The 22,567-nt window shown below is 44.5% G+C and overlaps 1 protein-coding gene across 1 annotated transcript in view; it reads right to left on the bottom strand.

Moving 5' to 3' along the window:
* Positions 1 to 22,567, bottom strand: part of LOC117462349 (3',5'-cyclic-AMP phosphodiesterase 4B-like) — a 92,689-nt gene that overhangs the window by 53,102 nt on the left and 17,020 nt on the right. Inside the window, exon 3 of the mRNA XM_034104539.2 lies at positions 14,339 to 14,490. Within this exon, the coding sequence (XP_033960430.1) occupies positions 14,339 to 14,380 (42 nt within the window). The 5' untranslated portion in view covers positions 14,381 to 14,490. The remainder of the gene's footprint in view (positions 1 to 14,338; positions 14,491 to 22,567) is intronic.

The raw sequence follows: 22,567 nt of genomic DNA, 5'->3' as shown, positions 1-22,567 counted from the left end.
GGAAAAAATAAGTAATTGAAAGTGGTCCTAATATGCTTTTTAGGTTTTCCTTTTCCTGGAGTGTGTTAAAATCTCAAAGTGTGTGGGGGGGGGGGGGGGGGGGGGGGGGGGGGAGTGTGTGGGAGAGAAAATCCCACACACTCCTCCCCCTGCCTGAAACTCCTTCATTGAACTCCTTTGTTTTCTTCTGTGATATAGTGGCATCACTATGAAATACTTGCGCTTCTATTGGCTCTGACACAACACGCTATCACTATCAAAACAGAGCAGTCCAGCTAACCAATCAGAGCAGACTGCTGGTTTCAGACAGAGGGTGAAAAGAGGTGCTGCAGCACAGGCAGTATGAGAGAAATATAACATCTTTTTGAACATTAAAGCATGGAAACATGTCATAGTAGAGGGACTAAATACAAATATAAACCTGAATATGAACTATTATGTCATCTTCAAAAAGAGAGATTTACCAGACCATTTAGCACAACAACATGATTGTACTACAGGGACTCAAGGATGTACAAACTAAACAATCTGCCTGTCCTGCACATATTCATGATTTAGTATATTGCCATACTGTATACTGTATGGTCTACATTAAGGTTTCGATGCTCTTCACTGTATCTACAAATTAACCATTTGATCAAAGCCTATTTCAGAGCAGGCCCATGACACCTGAGCTACAGAGTGCCACTTTATAGTTATAAATAGTGTGTTTAATGTGTCTGCTGAAGTGTGAAGGTTCCAGTAAGGGACTGTAGATGCTTCACTGTAACGACGGGTTGTAAACAAGCCAGTTGACTTAGGAAACAGAGGCGGGCTGCCAGAGCTCATTCTGCATTCATCACACTCCACTTTATGTGCATCGTGCACAAGTGTGAATGAATCCTGCCGACAGTTTTCAAATGAAAACCGAGATGTGGAGGCACGATGTGGCCCAGGGGGAAATGGAGGTTCGAGGAATTCCTAGAACCATGCTCTATTAATGAGAACACGTTTGTTTATTAATGTGGTGCAAGAGATGAGAAAAGGGAAAGCGTGGGTGAGAAAGAAGGTTGAGAGCGACTGAGTGAGTGTGTGAGGTGGAAGCCAGTCAGACTTCATTGTCATCAGGGCTGACAGCTCATCATGATTAGACAAGAATGAGCCACAATCAAACGAATTCACTTGATTGTCAGTATCTACAAAAATCTGTTAAAATGTTGCCAGTAGATAGTGTAGCCTGACCATTAATGGAGTTTTGAGGCCTATATAGTGGTGCATGAATGAGTCCTAAAATGCAGAAATTAGTTAGCATTTTATCACTTCTTGTTCCCTGTTCTCAAAGTTAACGTTTTTTTTAACACGTTTGTGTTTTGAAGCCTAAAATACAATTTGTGGCTGAAGAGATGTTCATGTTTTGTTCTACGATCCAGTACCCAGATGATGCAATCATAATGGTTCAAAGCTGAGTATGGAACGATGGACACTTCCAACAATCAACAGTTGCCATCTTGGCTACGTTACAGGGGCGGTGCATTGAGCTGTGATTGCTCCAGTCAACACAGCTCTATACAAATATAAGTTGTACATGGGGATATTTTCCTATGTTCGATACACATACCACTATACTAGTGTTATAAATCAGCTTCCATTCATTGTATTGGTCTGATAGAGTAGTCTGTAATGATTTGCTACAACATTTGCTACTGTAAACAATGACATGGCTAGCTAGTTCCGGTAAGAGCATAGAAGCAGTGAGCGATATAAGACTCTAGGGTCAAAAAAGACACACTGCACAAGTGTTCACCTTCACATTGCACAACATGGCAGTGTTCTAAGAGTATCCTACTAGAATTACATTTTACAAAAAAAAATCAACTGATCTGTAATCTATTGTGTGATGATTTTCAAAGTCGGGTCCATGGCACTCTGCCAAAAGCTAAGTGAAATGTTTTTAGAATAATTATTCACATAACATTCCTTTTTGTGCCAAATCTCCTCCAGACAAAATACCACATTCACTAGAATGTGCTGGACGTGAGGTCACAGTGGCCTTGTTCGCCAAAATCTAATAAAATAATCCTCGAGTCCAAGTGGGTGTTTGTGCCTAATCTGAAGAAATTTGATTTATGTGTTCCTGAGAACTCGCGTTCACAAGAATTGGTCGAAGAGCCAAACCACCCAAAAACATAATTCCGATTGGGGGGGATGAAAACAAAAAGAGGGATAAGTAAAAAGGCATTAACATAAGCGTGGTAAACAGTCACTTTGAAAACATCACTCTTGTTGAGGTGTATGGGAAACTGTTACTCCGGTATATTTCCAAGCCAGCTGTCCTCTCTACCAATAAAACGTCCTTTTAATTGCATAACAAAATCAAAATGTCTCTTCAGAGAGGACAGATAGATCCTCTTTGAAAATAACAGTGTGTTGCCAGTCCTCTGAGAGATGAAGGTCAAAAAGGAGAACTGCGGAAATTCTAATTAATGAGTGGGTGAGGTAAGATGACCTCACATGATGAAAGCCAACAGTGATCTAATAAATCAAGACAGACAGAAAGTGGTGACCAACATTAATCGCAGGGACTCATCAACAGTGGAGCAAAGAAGAAGCATGAATAGGGGAGCAGGGGTGGAGAGTTTCTGAATGACTGAGTGAACAGTAGTAGTCAGAATCAGAAAGAGGCGTGTGTCTGTCTTCCTTTCCAGATTGCCTGTAAACACAGCTCTGCTGAGTCGCCTGCTCCTTCTAGGAAATGCAATTTGTCTGATTTATTGTGCCTCTCTTTATAAAGACAGATTCGTCCTCTCCCAGGGAAAAGGGGTGACAATTAGATGTGGCAAAACGTGTCTCTGTTCCGACGCCTGATCCGCTTACACAATCACTCTTGTCAAACAAAGCAGAGAACTAAATAGTCTCTTGTTGATGCGTCATGGTGCCCGCGCTGCCAAATTAGTTATCAATTGTATAAATCGATTGCACCTCTGACATCTGGACATGTAATTCCAGATTTCATTGATCCCATGTCAGTGATCGAAATGGGAGCGGGAAGGGAAATACTGCTGATTCACGTGAAAGCATGTGTGTAAGCCAGGATAAGGATCATTTTAGAAGTCAAAACAACTGTATATTTATAAACCTATTCACCGGAACATGGTCATAAAGGGACGGGAAGAGATGAAACGTAAAAAGTCTGAGATAGAGTTAGTGTCAAACAGAGGTGGAGTGGGTGTTTTCACGATGAAGATGAAAGGCCATTGTTGGCCGCTGAGTCCAAACAACTCCAAACAACTCCAGTGTTCTCTGGGAGGCTTCCAAAAAGCCTTTTTGAAAAAGGTGCTATAAGTGAGACAGCTTTAGGAGGGGAGCTCTAACAGCATGGATGGATGTGGTGTCTGTATAATTGAATCTGAGAGTAAAAGAAGCAAAAAGGAGACCACTTTAATTATTGAAGCTGTATCGGAGTATTGAGGTGTAGAAAGGCAATCTTTAGAGAATCACATTTCTGAAAAAAAATGTATTGCGTTGTTGCTAACATTTTGGACAATTTGTCGCGTCCCCTTTTAAAGCCGGCAGTTTGTTATCACACCTGGAGGAAAGCAGCAAAGGAAAAGGAGCTGAAGATGAAGCATCAAAGAGAGGTTGGAAATGGCAATGGAAGAGGCTAGCCCGCACATAAAAATATATGGTCAATTCATACTGTAGCTATGCATAGCATCACCTATGCTAGGTACCTTTTGTATACTATAATGGTAAGAGTGTGTCTATACAAAAAAACTGTCCTTCTGGTGGACGCGAAAACAGAATCTAATAAGAGTAAAAGAAACAAACGGAATAGACCACTTTAATTTCTTCTGGTTGTATACAATTGGAGGGTTTTCAGACGTCTTTAACCTGTTAAACCCCACACCTGTTTTTTCAGGTTTCAGGCTAGAAAATGACATGCCCAGAACAAATGACTATATCTTCACCTCTAAAAGGGGTAGATTAATAATTTCTTCTCTCAAAGCAATGATAAACCTAGTGTGAGTTGGATGTAGAAAGTCAGAATAAATATAGATGTTTTATTTTAAAGTAAATTCGGAAGGAAAAAAAAACATTACTTATAGTGAAAACCACCCTTGAATGATGGGATAGTAGACAAAAAGCTTTAGGAATCCAGACTATAACATATAATAAGTACCCTGTATCAAGATTGATGCAAACATGTGAGATTTGACCTTTTTAGAGAGGTTTAGAAGAAGAAAAAACCACCTCGGGGGTCATTGGGGTCACATCCTCGTGGATTCATCTTCTTATTATAGACACATGCATTTCCAAACATTTGACTACCTATGCTGTAAAATGTATTATCTCTTCGATTAACACACGGCATCTATTCAAATCAAATCAAGGTTTATTTATATAGCACATTTATAAACGATTTTTGGTCGGTGCCAAAGTGCTGTACATATAATAAAAATAGCCTACAGTAGAGACACTTTACAGCTGTCTGTCCGTCCTGGGAGAGGGATCCCTCCTCTGTTGCTCTCCCCTGAGGTTTCTCCCATTTTTCCCTTTAAACTGTGGGTTTTCCCAGAAGTTTCTCCTTGTACGATGTGAGGGTCTAAGGACAGAGGGTCTAAGGACAGAGGATCTAAGGACAAGAGGGTGTCGTATTGTCATACTGATATTCTGTACACACTGTGAAGACCACTGAGACAAATGTACATTTGTGATATTGGGCTATATAAATAAACATTGATTGATTGATTGATTTTCCATATCTCTGGAACCCATCGGTCGATCTTGGTAATTGACACGTCTTTTGAACCGTTGGAGCCAATATAATCGAGGGAGAAGTTCCTAAATCAATCTAAACATTACCATTGGTGAATGAGAGTGATGCCCAAAACTGGAAGCTGGGTTACAGCTCTCATACACTCTATATGAAAACTACTCTTATTGACATAAATGTTATGATGGATTATCAGTAATCATTTCAAAGCGACACAGAGACATTGGATTAACCTTCAGCAGCGTTTATATGCGTTTTAAATGCCATTGAACACAACTTTTGGTCAGAAAACAGCAAAGGTAAGACGTATTTGCCGTTTCAGCCCCGTAAAGTGAAGTTGTGTGTTGTCTTTGCTTGCCTTCGCTGCCGTGAGTTTTGGTCGCACAGTGATGAAACTTATACCATTGGAATCTGTGGAATATCAGCTTACATATGAGTTTGTGCAGATCCGATGAAGTATAAAATATTTCTACCGTGAGTTATGTGCGTTAGCAATCTTTCACTTAGTGTTTTGTTTCAGTAAAAATTGTTCATATGTGACCTGCTCTATCGAAATCAGTCGCATTGACCCGAAGACACATTTTGAGTTGTATACACTGCTGGAAAGAGGAGGTTCCTAGCTTTCTAATGATATCAGGATTGTTTTTGTACTCCAATATTAAGCGAAATATGTCACATTATATAATGACTGTCACCGAGTCATTATTTTGAGAAAAAGGCCTTCAAAGTTTTCTCTTCTCTGGAATCCATCGATCTGATTGATTAGCGGAGCAAATGATCAAAATACTACGGAGGGAAGATATTTTTGTTTGGATTACTGGTCTGGGGGAAGCTCGCGTGTGTGTGTGTGTGTGTTTGTGTAATTTTGCGTTTGTGTGTATTGCGTTTGTTTCCCGGGGAAAACCCTCACGAGAAACACCGGCTGTTCTTATGCCTGCTGTGAAGTTAAATTACTCCGTTCTCCACTTGTAATTATGCCGTTACAAGCTTCAAAGTTGTATTTATCATCTTAATTTACCGAAACAAGTTTAATATTCTGAAAGCCAAGACTTTGTTTAATTGAAATCAGATGAAAACAAACTGTAACGGACCCTGCCGTGTTATTTATGATTACTCTACGCTTACATTCATAATGTCAGCCGGAAGCCGGAGGGGGAGGGGGGGGAAGTTTCAAAAATAGTTTTTACGCAAATCCACGTTTATTTTTAAATGAGCCGTTGCGACTTCCGACTGATTTCAATAGAGCGGGTCACATATCGTCAGTTAGCCGAGTGGGGCATGGGGTTTAACAGGTTAAAAGACTCACACATGACTTTTCTGCAAAATAAAGAAAAAAGTAAATGTTGCTTGAAATGGCCGATATATTGAATATATTCAATGTATTTCACGGATGTATTGAGTTATCACCAACATCGTGGACAATTTGTCCCGTCAATTAATTGAGATGTGCTGTGCTGTCTAAGACGCTGTCCTTACTCCAGCCAGCAGGTGGTGCTGTTGCTTTGTGTTTTTCTTCTTTTGTTAGTAGCAGCCAATTGGAAAGACTTACTGGGGCTCGCTGTGGAGTTACTGCGGAGCATATAAAGCAGACCCTTCACGCGATAGCAGAGCGAACAGATACACGAGGGGTAGTTAATCGATCGCAGATGGATAAAAAAAGATTAAACCTAAATGGGTCGCACTATATACTTTGGCGGACGTTAATATACCTGGGCGGCCCGCCCAAGTAAAGTCTATGTGTGGGAAACGTCGGGTTACGTAGTGTAACCCTTGTTATATTAGCACAGGCGGAGCCCTCTACTGGACTCTATGGGTACTATCTTACCCGCAAGCATTCTCCCACTGAGACTTCTATAGACGTAGCCGGCCCTGGGCGGGCCTACCGGAATGCGCGCGCATCACACCGTATAAAAGGAGGCCTCGCCTCCTGACTATCATCCTACACCTCTCCTTCAGGCGAGCGGAATAGGACAGACAGCGCCCCGAGTAGAGGGCTCCGCCTGTGCTAATATGACAAGGGTTACACTACGTAACCCGACGTTATATCTCTCACAGGCTCCGCCCTCTACTGGACTCTATGGGTACAGTGGGTGGAGCCGCGATGTATACACGCACTGTTGTCCAACAATATTCCACCCTACTGCCCCTGACCGGCTATTATGGTCAGCAGCTGCTGCCCCACCTTCTCCTTTAACCCGGTTGTAACCGCGGATAAATCTGGGCTGTGGCTGACAGAGCACCCTGGATGGGGAGAGCCCCCTCGGCCCCGAAAGGGCTTACTACACGCCTGTCTCCCTGAATCCCTAAGGATAACAGGAGAGCGCCAGAGCCCCTGCCCCACACTCAAACACTGACCCCGTGCCGAGTGTGTGGACTAAATGTGTGGAGGGCTGTAAGGGCCCAGTGTGCCCCTCGCGGGACCCTCAGAGGGCCCGAGAACGGCGAAGGCGCATTACGTCCGGGGAGGAGGTCAGATGCCAACTGACCCACAACCCCCCTCCCCCCTACCAGTCCTGTGTTGCCCCCCGCCAGCACAGACGAGGAGAAAGACCCGACATGTCCAAGAGATAAAACCTTATGAAGGGGCCTGGCGTCGACCAAGACGCCGCTGTGCATATATCCTCCACACTCACACCGTTGAATAAGGCTGTCGACGCAGCCACAGCCTGTGTGGAGTGCGCACAAACCCCCGTGGGGCAGGCTCTCCCTGCCTGTCCGTAGGCATGTGCAGAGCCAGCCTGCCAGGCGTTTCTTGGACAGATCTTTCCCGATCAACACCGCCCCCCACACACACGAACAGCTGTTCGGTGCGTCTAAGGGCAGCCGTGCGCTCCACATAATATGCTAGCGCACGCACCGGGCAGAGGAGGTGCAGTCTCCCTGGCCCCCCCATGGGGGGGGGGGGGGGGGGGGAGACTAAATCCCCCTAACTGAATAGCCCTCGACCTGAACGCACTCCTTAGGTTTTTGGGCACAAAGGAGGGGTTCGGTCTGAGTGTTTGCGCCGCTCCGGTCACCCCGATCAGTAAACAACTTGGTGTACCGACAGAGCAGTTAGCTCGGACACCCTTTTGGCTGACGTTAAGGCAAGAAGCAAAGCTGTTTTCCACGATAATGCTTTCAGAGAGGAGAGCTCCAGAGGCTCAAATGGCCCCGAGGGCAGAGCCTCGAGTACTAGGGGCAGGTCCCACTGTGGGGTGGAGGCGTGCACTACTGGCGCAGCCTCCTGACCCCCTTTAAAACCGCGACATCAGTGGTTGACTAAAGGCTGACCTGCCGCCAAATCCCTCATGGCAGGACGAGATGGCTGCTGCATTACACCTACACTGTTGAATGCGCAAGCCCTCTGTCCACCAATAATTGTAAGAAGGATTAAAATAGAGCCTAACTCACAAGATAGGGGCTCTATTCCCCGCTCCTCACACCATCGCTGGAATCCTAGCCACTTTGGCCTGTAACAGGCTGTGGTGGATCCAGCTCTAGCTGCCTGGATAGACTGAATAACGCTGTCAGACAATCCACCCTGTCTCAGCCTGTCCCTCTCAGGAGCCAAGCCTGGAGAGGATGGCCGAGATTGCACCTGCCTCTTGAGACATCGCCCCCCCAGAACTGGGGAACCGCCCAGGGCTGGCCCACCTTCATCTGTGTCATCTCTGAGTACCACAGCGCCCCAACGCGGTCCAGAGCCACTAGGATGACTGACAGACGTTCTCGCCTCACTCTCCTCAGGAGGGGGAGAATGAGACGCAGCGGTGGAAAGGCGTAGAGCAGCTTCCTTGGCCATGGCTCGTGTTGCAAACGCGTCCACCCCCAAGGGTGGGTCGTCGCTCCAAGCCATGGAGAACCACAGGGCACAGTGGCTGTTTCGCCGGCTGGCGAACAGATCCACTTCCGCTCTCCCGAACTGGGCCCAGATCTGCTTCACCACCTTCGGGTGAAGCACCCACTCGCCTGGCAGGGGGCCGCCCCCTCGACATGAGGTCGGCTCCCCCGTTCTCCAGTCCCGGGATATGGAGGGCTCTCAGAGATAACACCACCTCTGAAGCCCATAACCACAGCCTCTCCGCTGTGGTCAACAAGGCGGCGGATCGAACTCCGCCCTGCTTGTTGATATAAGCCACTGTGGTGCTGTTGTCGCTCCTGACCATTACATGTTCCCCCTGAATTAGGGGCCTGAAATGCCGGAGGACTAACACTACCGCCCGTAGCTCTAGGAGGTTGCTGTGTCGAGACTCTGTTAGAGCCCAGCGCCCACCTATAGCCCTCTTCAGGCAGGTCCCTCCCCATCCTGTTCCGGATGCATCCGTGAACACTGTGATGTAGGAGGTCACCCGTCCCAATGGAGACCCCCTCCGGAGTTGATCCGGGGACCCCCAAACCGGAGGTTGCCGCTGGAGAACCACCTCTGCAGGCGGAAAAACATTGCCTGTTCCCGTGACCCAGCCATGACTATGAGGTCGTCTATGTAAAAGAAAACTCATGCCGTGTGCGCGCAGCGGTTGAAGCGCTGTGGCCACACATTTGCTGAATGTGCGTGGGGATAGGGAATAGCCGAACGGCAGCCTGTTGAGAGGAAACTCATCCCCTCTCGAGAGGATAGCTTCACCTCTCGCATGCCCATAAAAGGGGTGGGTACGCTGCAGAACTGGAGTGAATAGCCCCGTTTCAGTGTCCTGTCCATCCACTTTGATAGTACACAGCTGAGTTTCCATTCCCCATAACACTGTGTTAAAGGACAAGCCCTCAGCTGTGGGGCCGCAGCTATAAAGCTGTGGTACTCTCTGGCGACCCGTCCCGCCGCAAAACTCCCCGTGAAGGGGAAGATTCGCCCATGGAGGGTCGACACAGAAAGGACCGATTATTTACTGAGGACCCTGAACGCACCGCCGCACGCTCATGTGTGAGCGCGCGCTCCCTCAAAATGGCGTTTTCACCCTTACGGTGAACATCATTAATCGGAGTCCTCATAGGAGTAGTGCGTTCTACTAAGGTCCCTGAACGCACCACCACACGCTCTTCTGTGAGTGCAGGGCGCTGCCATAATGAAACTCTGGTAACCTGCATTAATTGGAGTCTTAACCCAGGCTTAGTGTGTTCCCCAACAGCAATATGCCGGCCATAATGGCTCTGTACCCGTATAACATTACGATAGCTTTGTTTATGTTTCATCACTCTCATCTGCGCACTCCCACTAGCCTCCTCCCTTACAGGAGCTATGGCTGGGGCGGCGAGTGGGGAATCTGTACATCATGTGTAAGTGTAGCATTGTGGAAACAAAAGGACACTTAGACTTGGATACAGATCAACTTTTTCTTTATCTTTACATTTTTCAAAGGAATCTGTGCATCGAGGAGGCGGGATTCACCCTCGCGTCCCGGAGAAGAGATTTCCTCTCCCCCCGCCAGTCAGCTTCGGGCAGACCCCACCCGGCCGCTCTCTGCTGCTGATGAGCCTGCCGAGGTCGGGCAGCCCTTCCCCGTGGCTGCCGATATGCCGGTACCACGTGATGGGCCGTAGAGGTGGAGGGCGCCGCAGCTACGGACCCCCGTGCCGGCGCTTCTCCCTCCGCTTCACTGTCGCACTGCGCTCCCTCGCCTGCATGGAAAAGCGTGGAGGAGCGCGTAGCGGGGCCAGCGGTAGCGATCCTGCTAAGCTGGATCCTTTCCTCCTCCAGCCGGCTGAAGCGCTGAGTGACCGAGGAGATTGACCCAAAGAGCCCCTCCGTGGACACGGGGGCTCCGAGGAGATCTTCTCGGTCTTTTCCTAGATAGGGGCAGTGAGTCCCAACCACACGTGACGAGACGCCACTGTGGCCAAGGAAATCACCCGCCCTGCTGCAGCGGCCACACCATGAATCAGATTATTCATCTGACCTATAGCGCGGTCCGGATAATCGCTCCCATCTTGTGACAGGAGGGCGGGGGCGGCTGCCTGAGGGGTGATCAGGGAGACGCCCAACACGCCGAGATTAATTTCCTGCAGCCGCCATCTGCGTACCGAGCTTGAACATCTTGTCCAGATATTCCAGAGTGTCTCGGTCCCGGGGCAGCTGGGGGCAGGGGTCACTTACCTCCGCCCAACCAGCCGCCCGAGGAAGCAGATTGGGCCGCCAGGCTCTCATCAAGGGGGGGCACCCCCGCACAACGCTGTGTCCGAGCGGCCCTCCACCTTGATGATGCCTGCCATAGCAGCTACTGGGGCCTTCGTCTTGAATGCCATGTCGCCTCCACACACCGCCATATATCAGGCAGCTGGGGCGAAACGAAGGTCGGTTGCGCTGGATGCACCGGGCCGTAAAACCCCTGTCTCAGGCGGCTTATAGGCCTCGGTGGCAGCGGTGGTGGGAGCGGTAAGCTACGCGCTCCGCTGCCAGGGTCATCACCGCTGGGAAATCCAAACGTGCAGACCTGAGAGTCGGACCTCCCGACACCGAGGCGTCCTCCGGAATCGGTGTGTCTGGCCCCACGGAAGGGAGAATCGGAACGGCACTTCCTCCTCTCCTGACTCGCCCATCTCGACAACGTCGAGATCCGAAACCTCCACCTCCTCCTGCTGACAGGAAATGCTGCCCACGATGCTCACGCGTGAGCCGAGGAAGCATCTGGCAGGCTGAGCATGCCGGCGTCGGGCCCATACCGCTCACAGCGTGTGTTAGGCCCCATACACAAAAAACAGCAGGGGTGTGGATCCGCTCCCCCAGCGATCAGGTTTGGTTTGGACACTTCGGGCAGGTCCTGTGGTCAAGAACTGACTCCATTACTCTTAATTTTTCGTCTTCTAAGCTCCGTGAAAACACTTCCGCTCGCTGAAGAGAAACGGATGATAGTCAGGAGGTGAGGCCTCCTTTTATACGGTGTGATGCGCGCGCATTCAGGTAGGGCCCGCCCAGGGCCGGCTACGTCTATAGAAGTCTCAGTGGGAGAATGCTTGCGGAGTAAGATAGTACAGTAGAGGGCGGAGCCTGTGAGAGATATAACCCTGGAGTAGCGGTTGAAAGGGACAGAGAGGAGAATATTAATGTTTGAATCTGCATCCATCCTTCTTTGCTATCTTGTTGAAAGCATTGCCTGCAAGTATTTTTGGCCTTTGTACATATTCTTAAGAGGATATCAACGATTATTTTGACGTTTCAATGTTTAAGTAGATTGCTATTCATTGATGTATGGTTAGCACATGTTTTGTAGTGTGTATTCACAGCACTTTTGCATGTAAACATTTTCATATGCATATTTTGTGATGTTGTGACGTAATTAACCGTTGTATATATATTTGTGCATCACAGCTAAGTGCCTGTGTTTCTTTCAGTTTTACTCTGTTGACTTGTGGATGTAAACATCTTATTAAAGAAGATTAACGCTTGCCACTTGTCGAGGAGTTATCTGTCTGCATAACTGTACTCATAACAACAGTGAGGGCAGAACATATGGTCAAACCAGCACCTATGCTGTGTATATTTTGTACTCAGGACACATCAATTATTTAACAGAAAAACCTAAAAGAAATAAAAGAAATGAATTACATGTTGATGTTTTTTTAAACTGCAAACCGTATTTGAGAGAAGAGTTAATTTTCAAATTGTATGAATCTTTGAATGTCAGTTAATAAAAGGTGTGTATCTAGTTACAAATATGGATCAAAGTAGAATATTACACAAGATGAAACCAATATATATTTTATTATTGGAAATTGTTACATCTGGTCTTATTTCAATATCACTTTATTAACGACTGACATTTCAGAGACATTTATGTATGTGTTTAAGTGATAGAGTGTTGTGATGGAGAGGTGAAGGTAAGGTGGGACTACTGCAGGTCCTGTGTTTGTAAATTATTATTAATAATTAATATTGTTATTAGGGTTGTACTATTCGATACAGCCCTATCCGCCACACCACACTATTGAAGCAAAGGAAACGCTATTCACAAATAAAGAGAAAGGCAGTGGAACCCTGAGAGTGACGATAAAACTTACAAAATCTGAAGGAGCACAAATGGAGAGAAGGGCTATTTGAATGGGTGTCGTGTTCAGATATCAGCAATATTCCCCTATTATGGCGGACTTCACCTTATAATTCAAGTTTTCATTCCGAAGTGCGAATCTGTCCTGCTTGAAAAATGTGTCTGCCATTAGCTGGATCATTGCTGGTATGAACATTAACATAATCCTGACGTAAATTGCCATTATACTGAATTAAACGGAGTTAAATGAAATATGAAATACCATTATGCATTTATTTTAGCATTATCTTAAACATTAAGTTACTAGCCTGGCATAAAGAGGAAATATTATGCTCATTTTCAAACTGTAGAAGGGGTTTTGGGTGGTGATGGAGGCCAGTCACAGCAGGAATACTTTCTTCGTCCAGGATGCAGCTCTGCCTCTAAAAGGTCCTGTTGGAGACTGTAAGTGATGTGGCCTGTCTGCCTAGTCATAAACACTGGTGACGTGGAGGCTAAACAGATGGGCCTCTCTGTCAAATCTCTGTTCTTCCCCCCGCTTTTCCAAATTTCTACTCAGTATGTCCTGGTGTGAACCATCCTTTAACACCTTTCCTCCTCTCCTCTGGCACTACACATAAGGAGCCGTACACATGCCGCAGTTTTTTGCGTGGCTGTGTCTTTAGTTGTAAGCTCAGTGGTGATTTGCTCATCTGTCATATGATCATACAATAACACCATCGAAAATAATATGCTACATTACAGTACAACTACTTCTTGGTCTTTGTGTGTCACTCAAGCTCGGCTCTCTGTGTGTGTGTGTGTGTGTGTGTGTGTGTGTGTGTGTGTGTGTGTGTGTGTGGGTGTGGTGTGTGTGTGTGTGTGTGTGTGTGGTTGGTGTGTGTGTGTGTGTGTGTGTGTGTGTGTGTGTCGAGCGCATTTGTTTGAGCGAGAGAGAGAGAGAGAGAGAGCGGTACTGGGGAATGTTGTTATTAGCATCTGGTTAGCTAGCTATGCTAACAAATATAAGGAGCCGTTTCTACAACCAGGTGGAAGAGAGCTCTCTGCTGACAGACTGAGAGGCTGATAACCTCAGATCAGTGAGGTTAAGGCACACCTTGATATGATCATTATAAAAAAATAAGAGAATAACTGAAAAACATGTATAATGCTATATGACAGTAAAAAAAGTTGTTATTAATGAACAAGAATACAGTTTAAAAGGGGAGTGATTTGTAAAATATCCATAATGAAAAAGTGAATCTGTTTTACAGTTCTGTTTCATATGGGTGTTGAGAGATGTAATCCATAGATCTCTTAATTGTGTGCTCACGTGCACCAGATTGATGCTTTTAACTTCAACATTTAAAAAACAATCTTGTGTTTGCCACAGATTTAATTTTCTGCAATATTACAAAATCCAATAAAAAATGCCATTGACTTTTAGTAGAGGGGGCCCTTGCTCACTGTGTCCTAGTTCGGCAGGACATCTTGAGGCTACACAATGTACAACTGTGCAAACTGCAGGATTAGGCTGTAAACTTTAGAGGTGAGTTTCAGATAGAAACAAATTGGGAGAAGCTGTGTAACGAATGGATAGATGGATTAATGTGCACTCAGATGGACGGTTGGGGGAATCAATACTCACATCGCTTGGTGTAACCCCCTGTGCACTCCTGCTTTTCTTCATGCTGAGGGATGTTCAGCCACACTATCGCTCTCTCTCCCAGTCTTTGATCCTCTCTCGGAAAAAGCAGCTCCTTCCTGCTCCTCCTGGTCTGGCCAGCCTCAACAGTACGCCTGCACATGGGAGGCAGAGAGGAAGGGGAGGGCAACGATAAAGTAACCGCTTTTAAAAGTTACCCTGCCTCCCTCACAGTGGATACCTTTTCTGTAGTCTTTGGGACATCACAACTGTATGCATGTCTGCAAAAGCCAGTGGCGAGCCGTGACTTTTATACCTAGGCCCTCTGACCGTCCCCTTCCTTCCAAAAAAGAAGAGTTATTACGTCACAGCGTATACTTCAGCGGAATATCAAAACAGCGGCCCGGGGTGCAAAACGCATCAATGACACCGACCCTCTACCACACAAAACAACACCATTTATATAAACACCTATCATGAGGGCACCCACAGCCAAGTAACAATTACAAATTAATTAAGTCGGCACGGCGGCCCACATTGAGAATGACTTAGGCCTACCTTTGATAATCAAATCACTTAAACACAAAGTCCATCCTCCTGTCCTTTTGGATGAAGCACTTGATGGCAGGGTCATGCAGCTGATCCTTTGCCACTCCAGTTTATTACATTACATTACATTGCATTTAGCTGACGCTTTATCCAAAGCGACTTACAATAAGTGCATTCGACCAGGAAGACACAACCTTGAAGAAAACAGAATCATATAAGTACATCAGGTTTCATAGAGCCATGTATTTCAAGTGCTACTCAACTGGCTATAGATAAGCCAGTCCTTTATTAGTATATAAGTGCTCTGTTAGCAGTTCTTTGTTAGTAATTCTATCGCTCGAAGTGGAGTCGAAAGAGATGAGTTTTCAGTCTGCAAGCTATCTGCTGTCCTGATGTCAATGGGGAGCTCATTCCACCATTTTGGAGCCAGGATAGAAAACCCACGTGTTTTTGCTGATGGGAACTTGGGTCCCCCTCGCAGCGAGGGTGCAGCGAGTCGTTTGGCTGATGCAGTGCGTAGAGCACGCGCTGGGGTGTACGGTTTAACCATGTCCTGGATGTAGGAAGGGCCAGATCCATTTGCAGCATGGTACGCAAGTACCAGTGTCTTGAAGTGAATTCTAGCAGTTACCGGAAGCCAATGAAGGGAGCGGAGGAGCGGCGTGGTGTGGTAAAATGTTGGAAGGTTGAAGACCAGACGAGCCGCTGCATTCTGGATGAGCTGCAGAGGTCGAATGGCACATGCAGGTAGACCAGCCAAGAGGGAGTTGCAGTAGTCTAGGCGTGAGGTGACGAAAGCCTGGACCAGACGCTACGTCGCTAGCTGCGTTGCTTTCTGGGTCAGCTGGGGACGTATCTTCCTGATGTTGTAAAGCATGTATCTGCAGCAACGGGTTGTAGCAGCGATGTTTGCAGTGAAGGACAGGTTGTTATCTAGGATCACACCCAGATTCCTTGCAGTCTGGGTCGGGGAAACAGAGGTGCCGATGTTGATAGTCAGGTCAAGAGTGGGACAATCTTTTCCCGGAAGGAAAAGCAGTTCAGTTTTGTCAAGGTTGAGCTTGAGATGATGAGCGGACATCCACTGAGAGATGTCAGCTAAACAAGCAGAGATGCGTGCGACGACCTGGGTCTCTGAGCGGGGAAAGGACAGAATTAATTGGGTGTCGTCAGCGTAGCAGTGGTATGAAAAACCATGCGGGCTAATGACAGATCCGAGCGAGTTTGTGTACAGGGAGAAGAGGAGGGGACCAAGAACAGAGCCCTGAGGGACCCCTGTAGTTAATTGACAAGGGTCGGACTCGGACCCTCTCCAAGTTACCCTGTAGGTACGGTCTTTGAGGTATAGGATGATGACAGAGGAGAGGGAGGCTGCTTTAGCAGTGTGCAGTTCCTCAGTGACAGCAATGAGGGCAGTTTCTGTGGAGTGACCTGCCTTGAAACCAGACTGGTGCGGATCCAGAAGGTTGTTCTGATGGAGATAACAGGAGAGTTGTTTAAAGACAGCGCATTCAAGTGTTTTAGACAGGAACGGGAGGAGAGAGACAGGCCTGTAGTTTATAACATCAGACGGGTTGAGAGTGGGTTTCTTTAGGAGAGGGTTTACTCTTGCCTCCTTGAGACTGTTTGGAAAGTGACCAGAAGTTAGAGAAGTTTTGATGAAATGGGTGAGAAACGGTAGAATATCAGGAGCGATAGTCTGAAGGAGGTTTGAAGGGATAGGGTCCAGAGGACAGGTGGTAGGGCGGGCAGAGATAATGAGGGTAAGAACCTCACTTGGAGAGAGAGGGCAAAAGGAGGTCAGTGTGTGGGTGAAAGGAGGGTCTATCATCAACCTTTTTTTCAAAGTGGTTAACAAAGTCGCTTGACAGAAGTGAGGAGGGGGGAGGGGCTTTGGGAGGATCCAAGAGGGTGAAGAAGATGGGAAATAGTTTTTTAGGATTGGAATAGGAAGATTGGATCTTATCTTGAAAGAAAGTGCTTTTTGCCTGAGAGATCGAAGAAGAGAAAGAGGAGAGGAGAGCCTGATGGGTTAGGAGGTCGTTGCGGTGTTTGGATTTCCACCGTTTCCGCTCTGCTGCCCTAAGGACGGATCTATTAGCACGCAGTGCGTCATTTAGCCAGGGATCAGGAGGGGACTGACGAGCCTGCCGAGATGTGAGAGGACAGAGAGAGTCCAGAGAGGATGAGAGAGTAGAGTTTCCACAGCAGAGTTTGGAGGCAGGAGTTGGAACGAGTCAGAGGAAGGGAGGGCTGAGAGCACCGATGAGGCAAAGGTAGAGGGGGAGAGGGAACGGAGGTTACGGCGGACAGGTGCAGGATGAGAAGAGATTAGTTTGTTATGTTTGGAAAGGGGTAGAGAGAATGAAATGAAGAAGTGATCGGATGTGTGGAGCGGGTTTACAGAGAGGTTAGAAGTAGCGCAGTTCCTTGACAATATGAGATCAAGGACATTGCCAGCTTTATGAGTTGGTGGGGACGGAGACAGTGAGAAAGCAAAGGCGGTTAACAGAGATGTTAGTTCTTCTATCTTCCCCGTCTGGAGGTTGAAGTCTCCGAGAAGTACAGCGGGAGGGCCAGTTTCAGGGATGTGTGAGAGGAGATTATCTAATTCCTCCAAGAAGTCCCGCAAGGTGCCTGGTGGACGGTAGAGAATAACAATGGTTAATTGTATAGGATGGGTTACTGTGACGGCATGGAATTCAAAGGTGGAAGGAGTGAAGTTAGGTAGCTTGAAGAGGGAAAAGCTCCATTTGGGAGAGAGCAGGAGACCAGTGTCACCTCCTCTGCCAGTGGGTCTGGGTGTATGGGAAAAGGAATCTGCTGGGGTGGATGTGTTGAATGGAGTAATCCAAGTCTCAGTGAGAGCAAGGAAATCCAGAGATTGCAGGGAAGCGTAGCCAGAGATTAAGTCAGCTTTAGGAACAGCTGACTGGCAGTTCCACAGGCCGCCTGAAACTAGATGTTGGATGTCAGTGGAGCACGTGGGATAGACGAGAGCAGGCCGGTTATAGCGATTAAGCGGGGGCCAGTGATAATTGCGAGAAGACACATGAACAGGAATGGAGAAAATACACATGATTATAGCATGAGGGGCTAGAAAGCTAAAGAAAAGAAAAATAAGACACCAGCAATACTTAGCTCAATCAGAGTAGGATTTGCCTCCTCTTTGCTTCCCACAGGACTCCCACAGGACTCCCAATGTCTTTGTCGGTCTTACTTACCTGATTGCTGAGTTCTCACAGCTGTGGTGCCACGCCCCTCTAATTAGTTAACTCTCTACAGCTGATGGGTGACAGCTGAGAGGCCCTGCCTATTTAAATGCAGCCTAGATTGCCTACTGAGAGCAGTGTAACAGGTTCACGTGATCAGATCTGAGATTTAAATTCTCTCAAAAGCGCCGTTTTAGCTACAATAACTACAGAACAATTATACAGAGTAGAATAACTGAAATAATGAAGTCTAATTAAACAAGAATAGTACTTACAGTGGTTGCTGCGTCAATAGGTATTGTCGCCACCGGGTCAAAATGCACACATATCATTGTAACTCAATCTTGAAAATGACTCGGTTAATCATTTTGCAACGATGTCCTCACTATCACTGAAGTGAGCCATCATGAACGAACTTTATAAAAGTAGGGTAGACATGTGATATTATCCGGCTGAACAAAACGTGCATTTATCTAACAGGTTCGTTTTCCACAGACCTTATTTCCAGCTATTTTCCAAAACCCTATGGAGAAATCCCATTGCTTTTTTGTCGTGGGAACCCGAGTGCAGCTTACTTCCGGGTTTTAGGACGCGTCACTGCACCACTTTATAAACACACTTACATAAACTTCACAGCGGGCGGAACTTGTCATAAAGTCTGCGAAAATAAAGCCCACCCATTTAGATTGGTCAATTGTACTGTCAGTTGACATTACTCTCTCTTTTGGTGCTTCATCCAAAAGGACAGGAGGATGGACTTTGTGTTTAAGTGATTTGATCATCAAAGGTAGGCCAAAGTCATTTTCAATGTTAACTCAGTGAAATTACAGCAGGAATCACCTCCTATCTTCACAGTGACTCGCAGAGACGGCTCAAGGAGCTTCTTTAACCCTTCACATTCAAACAGAAACTGAACAGGCAGATTCGAAGGATTTATTTCTTTGGAAATGTTATTTTAAATACAATTAAATCAAGTTATTTTGGTAAAACTAATGAAAAATATAACAAAAGAAATATTGAAAAAAAATGTTTTAAAATAAATGTTTTTTTTTTTTTTAAATGTTTTAAAATATTATTTTTTAGTATATCTTAGAGGGCCCTGACGGCTCACCTCTGGCAAAAGCTAAACACTACAAGCCAGTAAAACATTTCATGATTCAAAATCCACTGATTGTGTAATTCAATTGGCCATATCTACCAACATTTAAAGTTGTGACCTGCACTACCACACTGTTACTGTTATTAAAACAATTTTGACTACAACAGCCAATCTTTGAAATGTTGTTGGAGGTGCCAAATGCTACTTAGCCTGAGTTCATTATTTGTATTATTATTATTATTATTTGTTTACGTCACTTTTATTTGTTTGTTGAGCACTTCTGGGAATTGTCACATGGGTGTGGTTTTTGTATATGTCACCTGTGTCATGTTGAGTGCGGGTGACAGAGGGTGAGCTTGTGCCGTAATTTTTTCTGTTGACCGTTTGTATCCCTATAGTTATTGTGTTTTTATTTTGTATAATAAATATCGTCAAACTATCTTACTTCAGTATGGACCAGATCATTGAAAACGCGTCGCAGCTTATAGCCAAGCTTAGCCTCTCGGGTCAGTGTATGTTTTGGTGATTGGATTTTCTTTTCACAAAATGATATTAAAAACAAAATACGAGTGTATATTTGATTTTCGTTTTAAAATTGAAGAAATAAACTTGAAATACAAGGCTTTGTTCTTTATCATGGTCAAAAATGTATTAACTGAACTTAAAAAACGGGATGATTTTCATGTTCTACCTCTCAAAACAAAATATAAAATCACTACAAAACAGAAACGAAAAAACGCCCGTTGTTTCATACTCTGCTACCGGAAGTAGCTGTTTACAAAATAAGAGCGCAGATCAGTTCGGTCCTGTGTCGGCCGTGAAACACTGCGGTCAACTCAGCAGTCTCTCGCGTTTGCTTGTTCAAATCAGCAGCTCTTAATTTACGGTAATCGCTGTGAAGCGGCACTGACGCTTTGATGAGTGATAAACGTTTTTTTTACCATTAGTTTTTTTAAGAAAATTGATACTGTTGGACTCAGTAGTAGTACGCCTACTAGCAATACAATGAAGTACTTTTACGGTTTAATTTGTTAGGAATACTCTTGTCAAAGTCCCCTACTGAGAACAAAATCAAGCCACTTCTGCTAAGTTTGATGAGCGATACAAATATATGTTGCCATAAGCTCTTAATGATATTGATATTGTTTGACTCAGTACTAATTAAACTACTATGAAGTACTTTAACTATGTATTTTTTCAGTAATACTGCTCCCCCTCCTGAGTACAAGAATGCATTTTTTCATGCTATTTTTGATGAGCACCCTTTTAAGGCTGCAAAACAGGCATTGTTATGTGAGAAATGACAATAAATGGCCCAGAATTGTACTTTATAAACTGTGAATCTTGTGGTGCTGGAACAAATACACACTGGCTAAGCCAAAGGTGATATAGGCTTTTTGTTTTGCAATATTTATTAAAATATCTCTAGTTATCCTAATAAATCACTATCTGAGGATAATACAAGCAAACATAAAACGTTCTTTTAGAGAGCCATTAAAACCCTTGAAGAATTGATCCTCCCGCAAATCTTTTCATCTGCTATATTTCCACACAACTTTCTGTAAAGAATATTATAAAACAATTATTCGTTATATCTTAAAAGTGTTGCTAAAGACTACATCAATAATACTGTATATCTATAGATATAAACTTAAAGTGAAATTTGTGTTTGGTAGATTATTTCTTTGTTGTAACAATGCTTCTTGACTATAAATCAGTTGGAAAGTTTACCTTTCAAATGGTGCCACATTTGTGAGGAACATGCATTTGTGGGATCATCAGCAGAGTTGAGTATGTGGGGTGCGCCCATGACTAATGCGACAAATCTCCTCCAAGACTGTCATTTAAAAAAAAAAAGCCAGTCTCCAGATGTATTATACAGAAGATAACTCATTTTCTGTGTTATCTCATGAAAAACAAAAGTGATTTCATGTATTCAAAATGTCATTTAAAGGATTAAGTCCTGAAAATTATTAAATATTTGATATTTTTGATTAGGGCTGAAGTTGCTTTAAAGATTGATCTCAAAAAAGTAGTGAAAAAATATTTTAATATAATGTTTTATCAAAATGTTTGAGTGGACATTTTTGTCCCGAATTGTCAATTAGGGCAGTCAATGTTGTACACAGTGAATTATAGACCCATTAGAACAATTGGGATTCTAAAATATATCGAGAAAATAGCCTAGTTACAAAAAATCATGCCATTTGCCAGTAACTTTGGTTGTGTTATTAATCAAAGTTATTGGCAAATTAAAAGTGAAAAATGACCTATTTGGACAAAAATGGCCAGAGTGATAACGGAGGGTTAAATAGTTTTATTCTTTATTTTTTGTTTTGAGAAGTAGAAAATGAAAATCATCCCGTTTTTTAAGTTTAGTTAATCCCTTCTTGACTATGATAAAGAAAAAACGCCTTTTATTTCAATTTTATTTTTTCAATTTTAAAAAGGAAAATTAAATATCCAGTCGTTTTTTGTTTTTGAATATCATTTTGAGAAAATAAAATCCAAAACATACACCGACCCTCTCGTCGAACCAAACTGAACTGGAAATTGAGCCGCCACAGTTGTTCGGAAAAAAAAATGCAGTTTGTTCCCTTTTACTCTACACTGACTGCTTACTGTAAAAAAACAAATGTTGTCTCAATGAATGCTATTGCTTTTAAATTCCCATTTCAAACAGTAGGTCAAAGTTGACATACAATACATAAGATTATACACATTTCTAGGAATAGAGTACATTTACTTGTGTACTTATGTGTTGCATGTTGTACTATATAAAAGACAAAATGTGTGCCACAAAATGACTTTCATGAAAAACACATGCATGTGAGAGATTTTTACTCCTGAATGGATAATTTTGCATGTCATTGCTCAAACGATTAAATATTCCTTAATAGTAAATGACAATATGATCAGCAAGCTTTGGGAAGGTGGTTAATGTTGCCATTTTCAAACGGTTTACACATGTGCCAAAACGTGCCATTTGCTTGAATGAATGAGAGATGCAAATCTGCTATGAACAACACACTAATTGTTCAGAGCTTAATGTTTTGAAAAATTAATTCATGAGTTATGCTAGAGTAAATTAGAAAAACTAATACTCCACAGTCACAGCTCAGTTGGAACAAAAACACATTGATATTTGGCAGTGATGTTAAATATGTCATTTGTAATAAATGTGCTGAAAACAAGCAATAACTAGAAAACACTGCTTTAACCTTGGTATGTTTACCTGCTTAAAATACACTCTGTTAGAATGGGTCTGAGAATACATGTTATGTGATGGAGAGCATGGTGTGCGTGCCTGAAGGTCTGCCAGTCCAGTCCTGTCTGTCAGCCTGATTTGAATGCAGTGACTGTACACTCATC

The sequence above is a fragment of the Pseudochaenichthys georgianus genome, chromosome 17 (genome assembly GCF_902827115.2).
Source record: "Pseudochaenichthys georgianus chromosome 17, fPseGeo1.2, whole genome shotgun sequence".
Taxonomy (NCBI): domain Eukaryota; kingdom Metazoa; phylum Chordata; class Actinopteri; order Perciformes; family Channichthyidae; genus Pseudochaenichthys; species Pseudochaenichthys georgianus.
The sequence above is the reverse complement of the archived record's forward strand: the minus strand, read 5'-3'. Positions and strand labels throughout refer to the sequence as shown.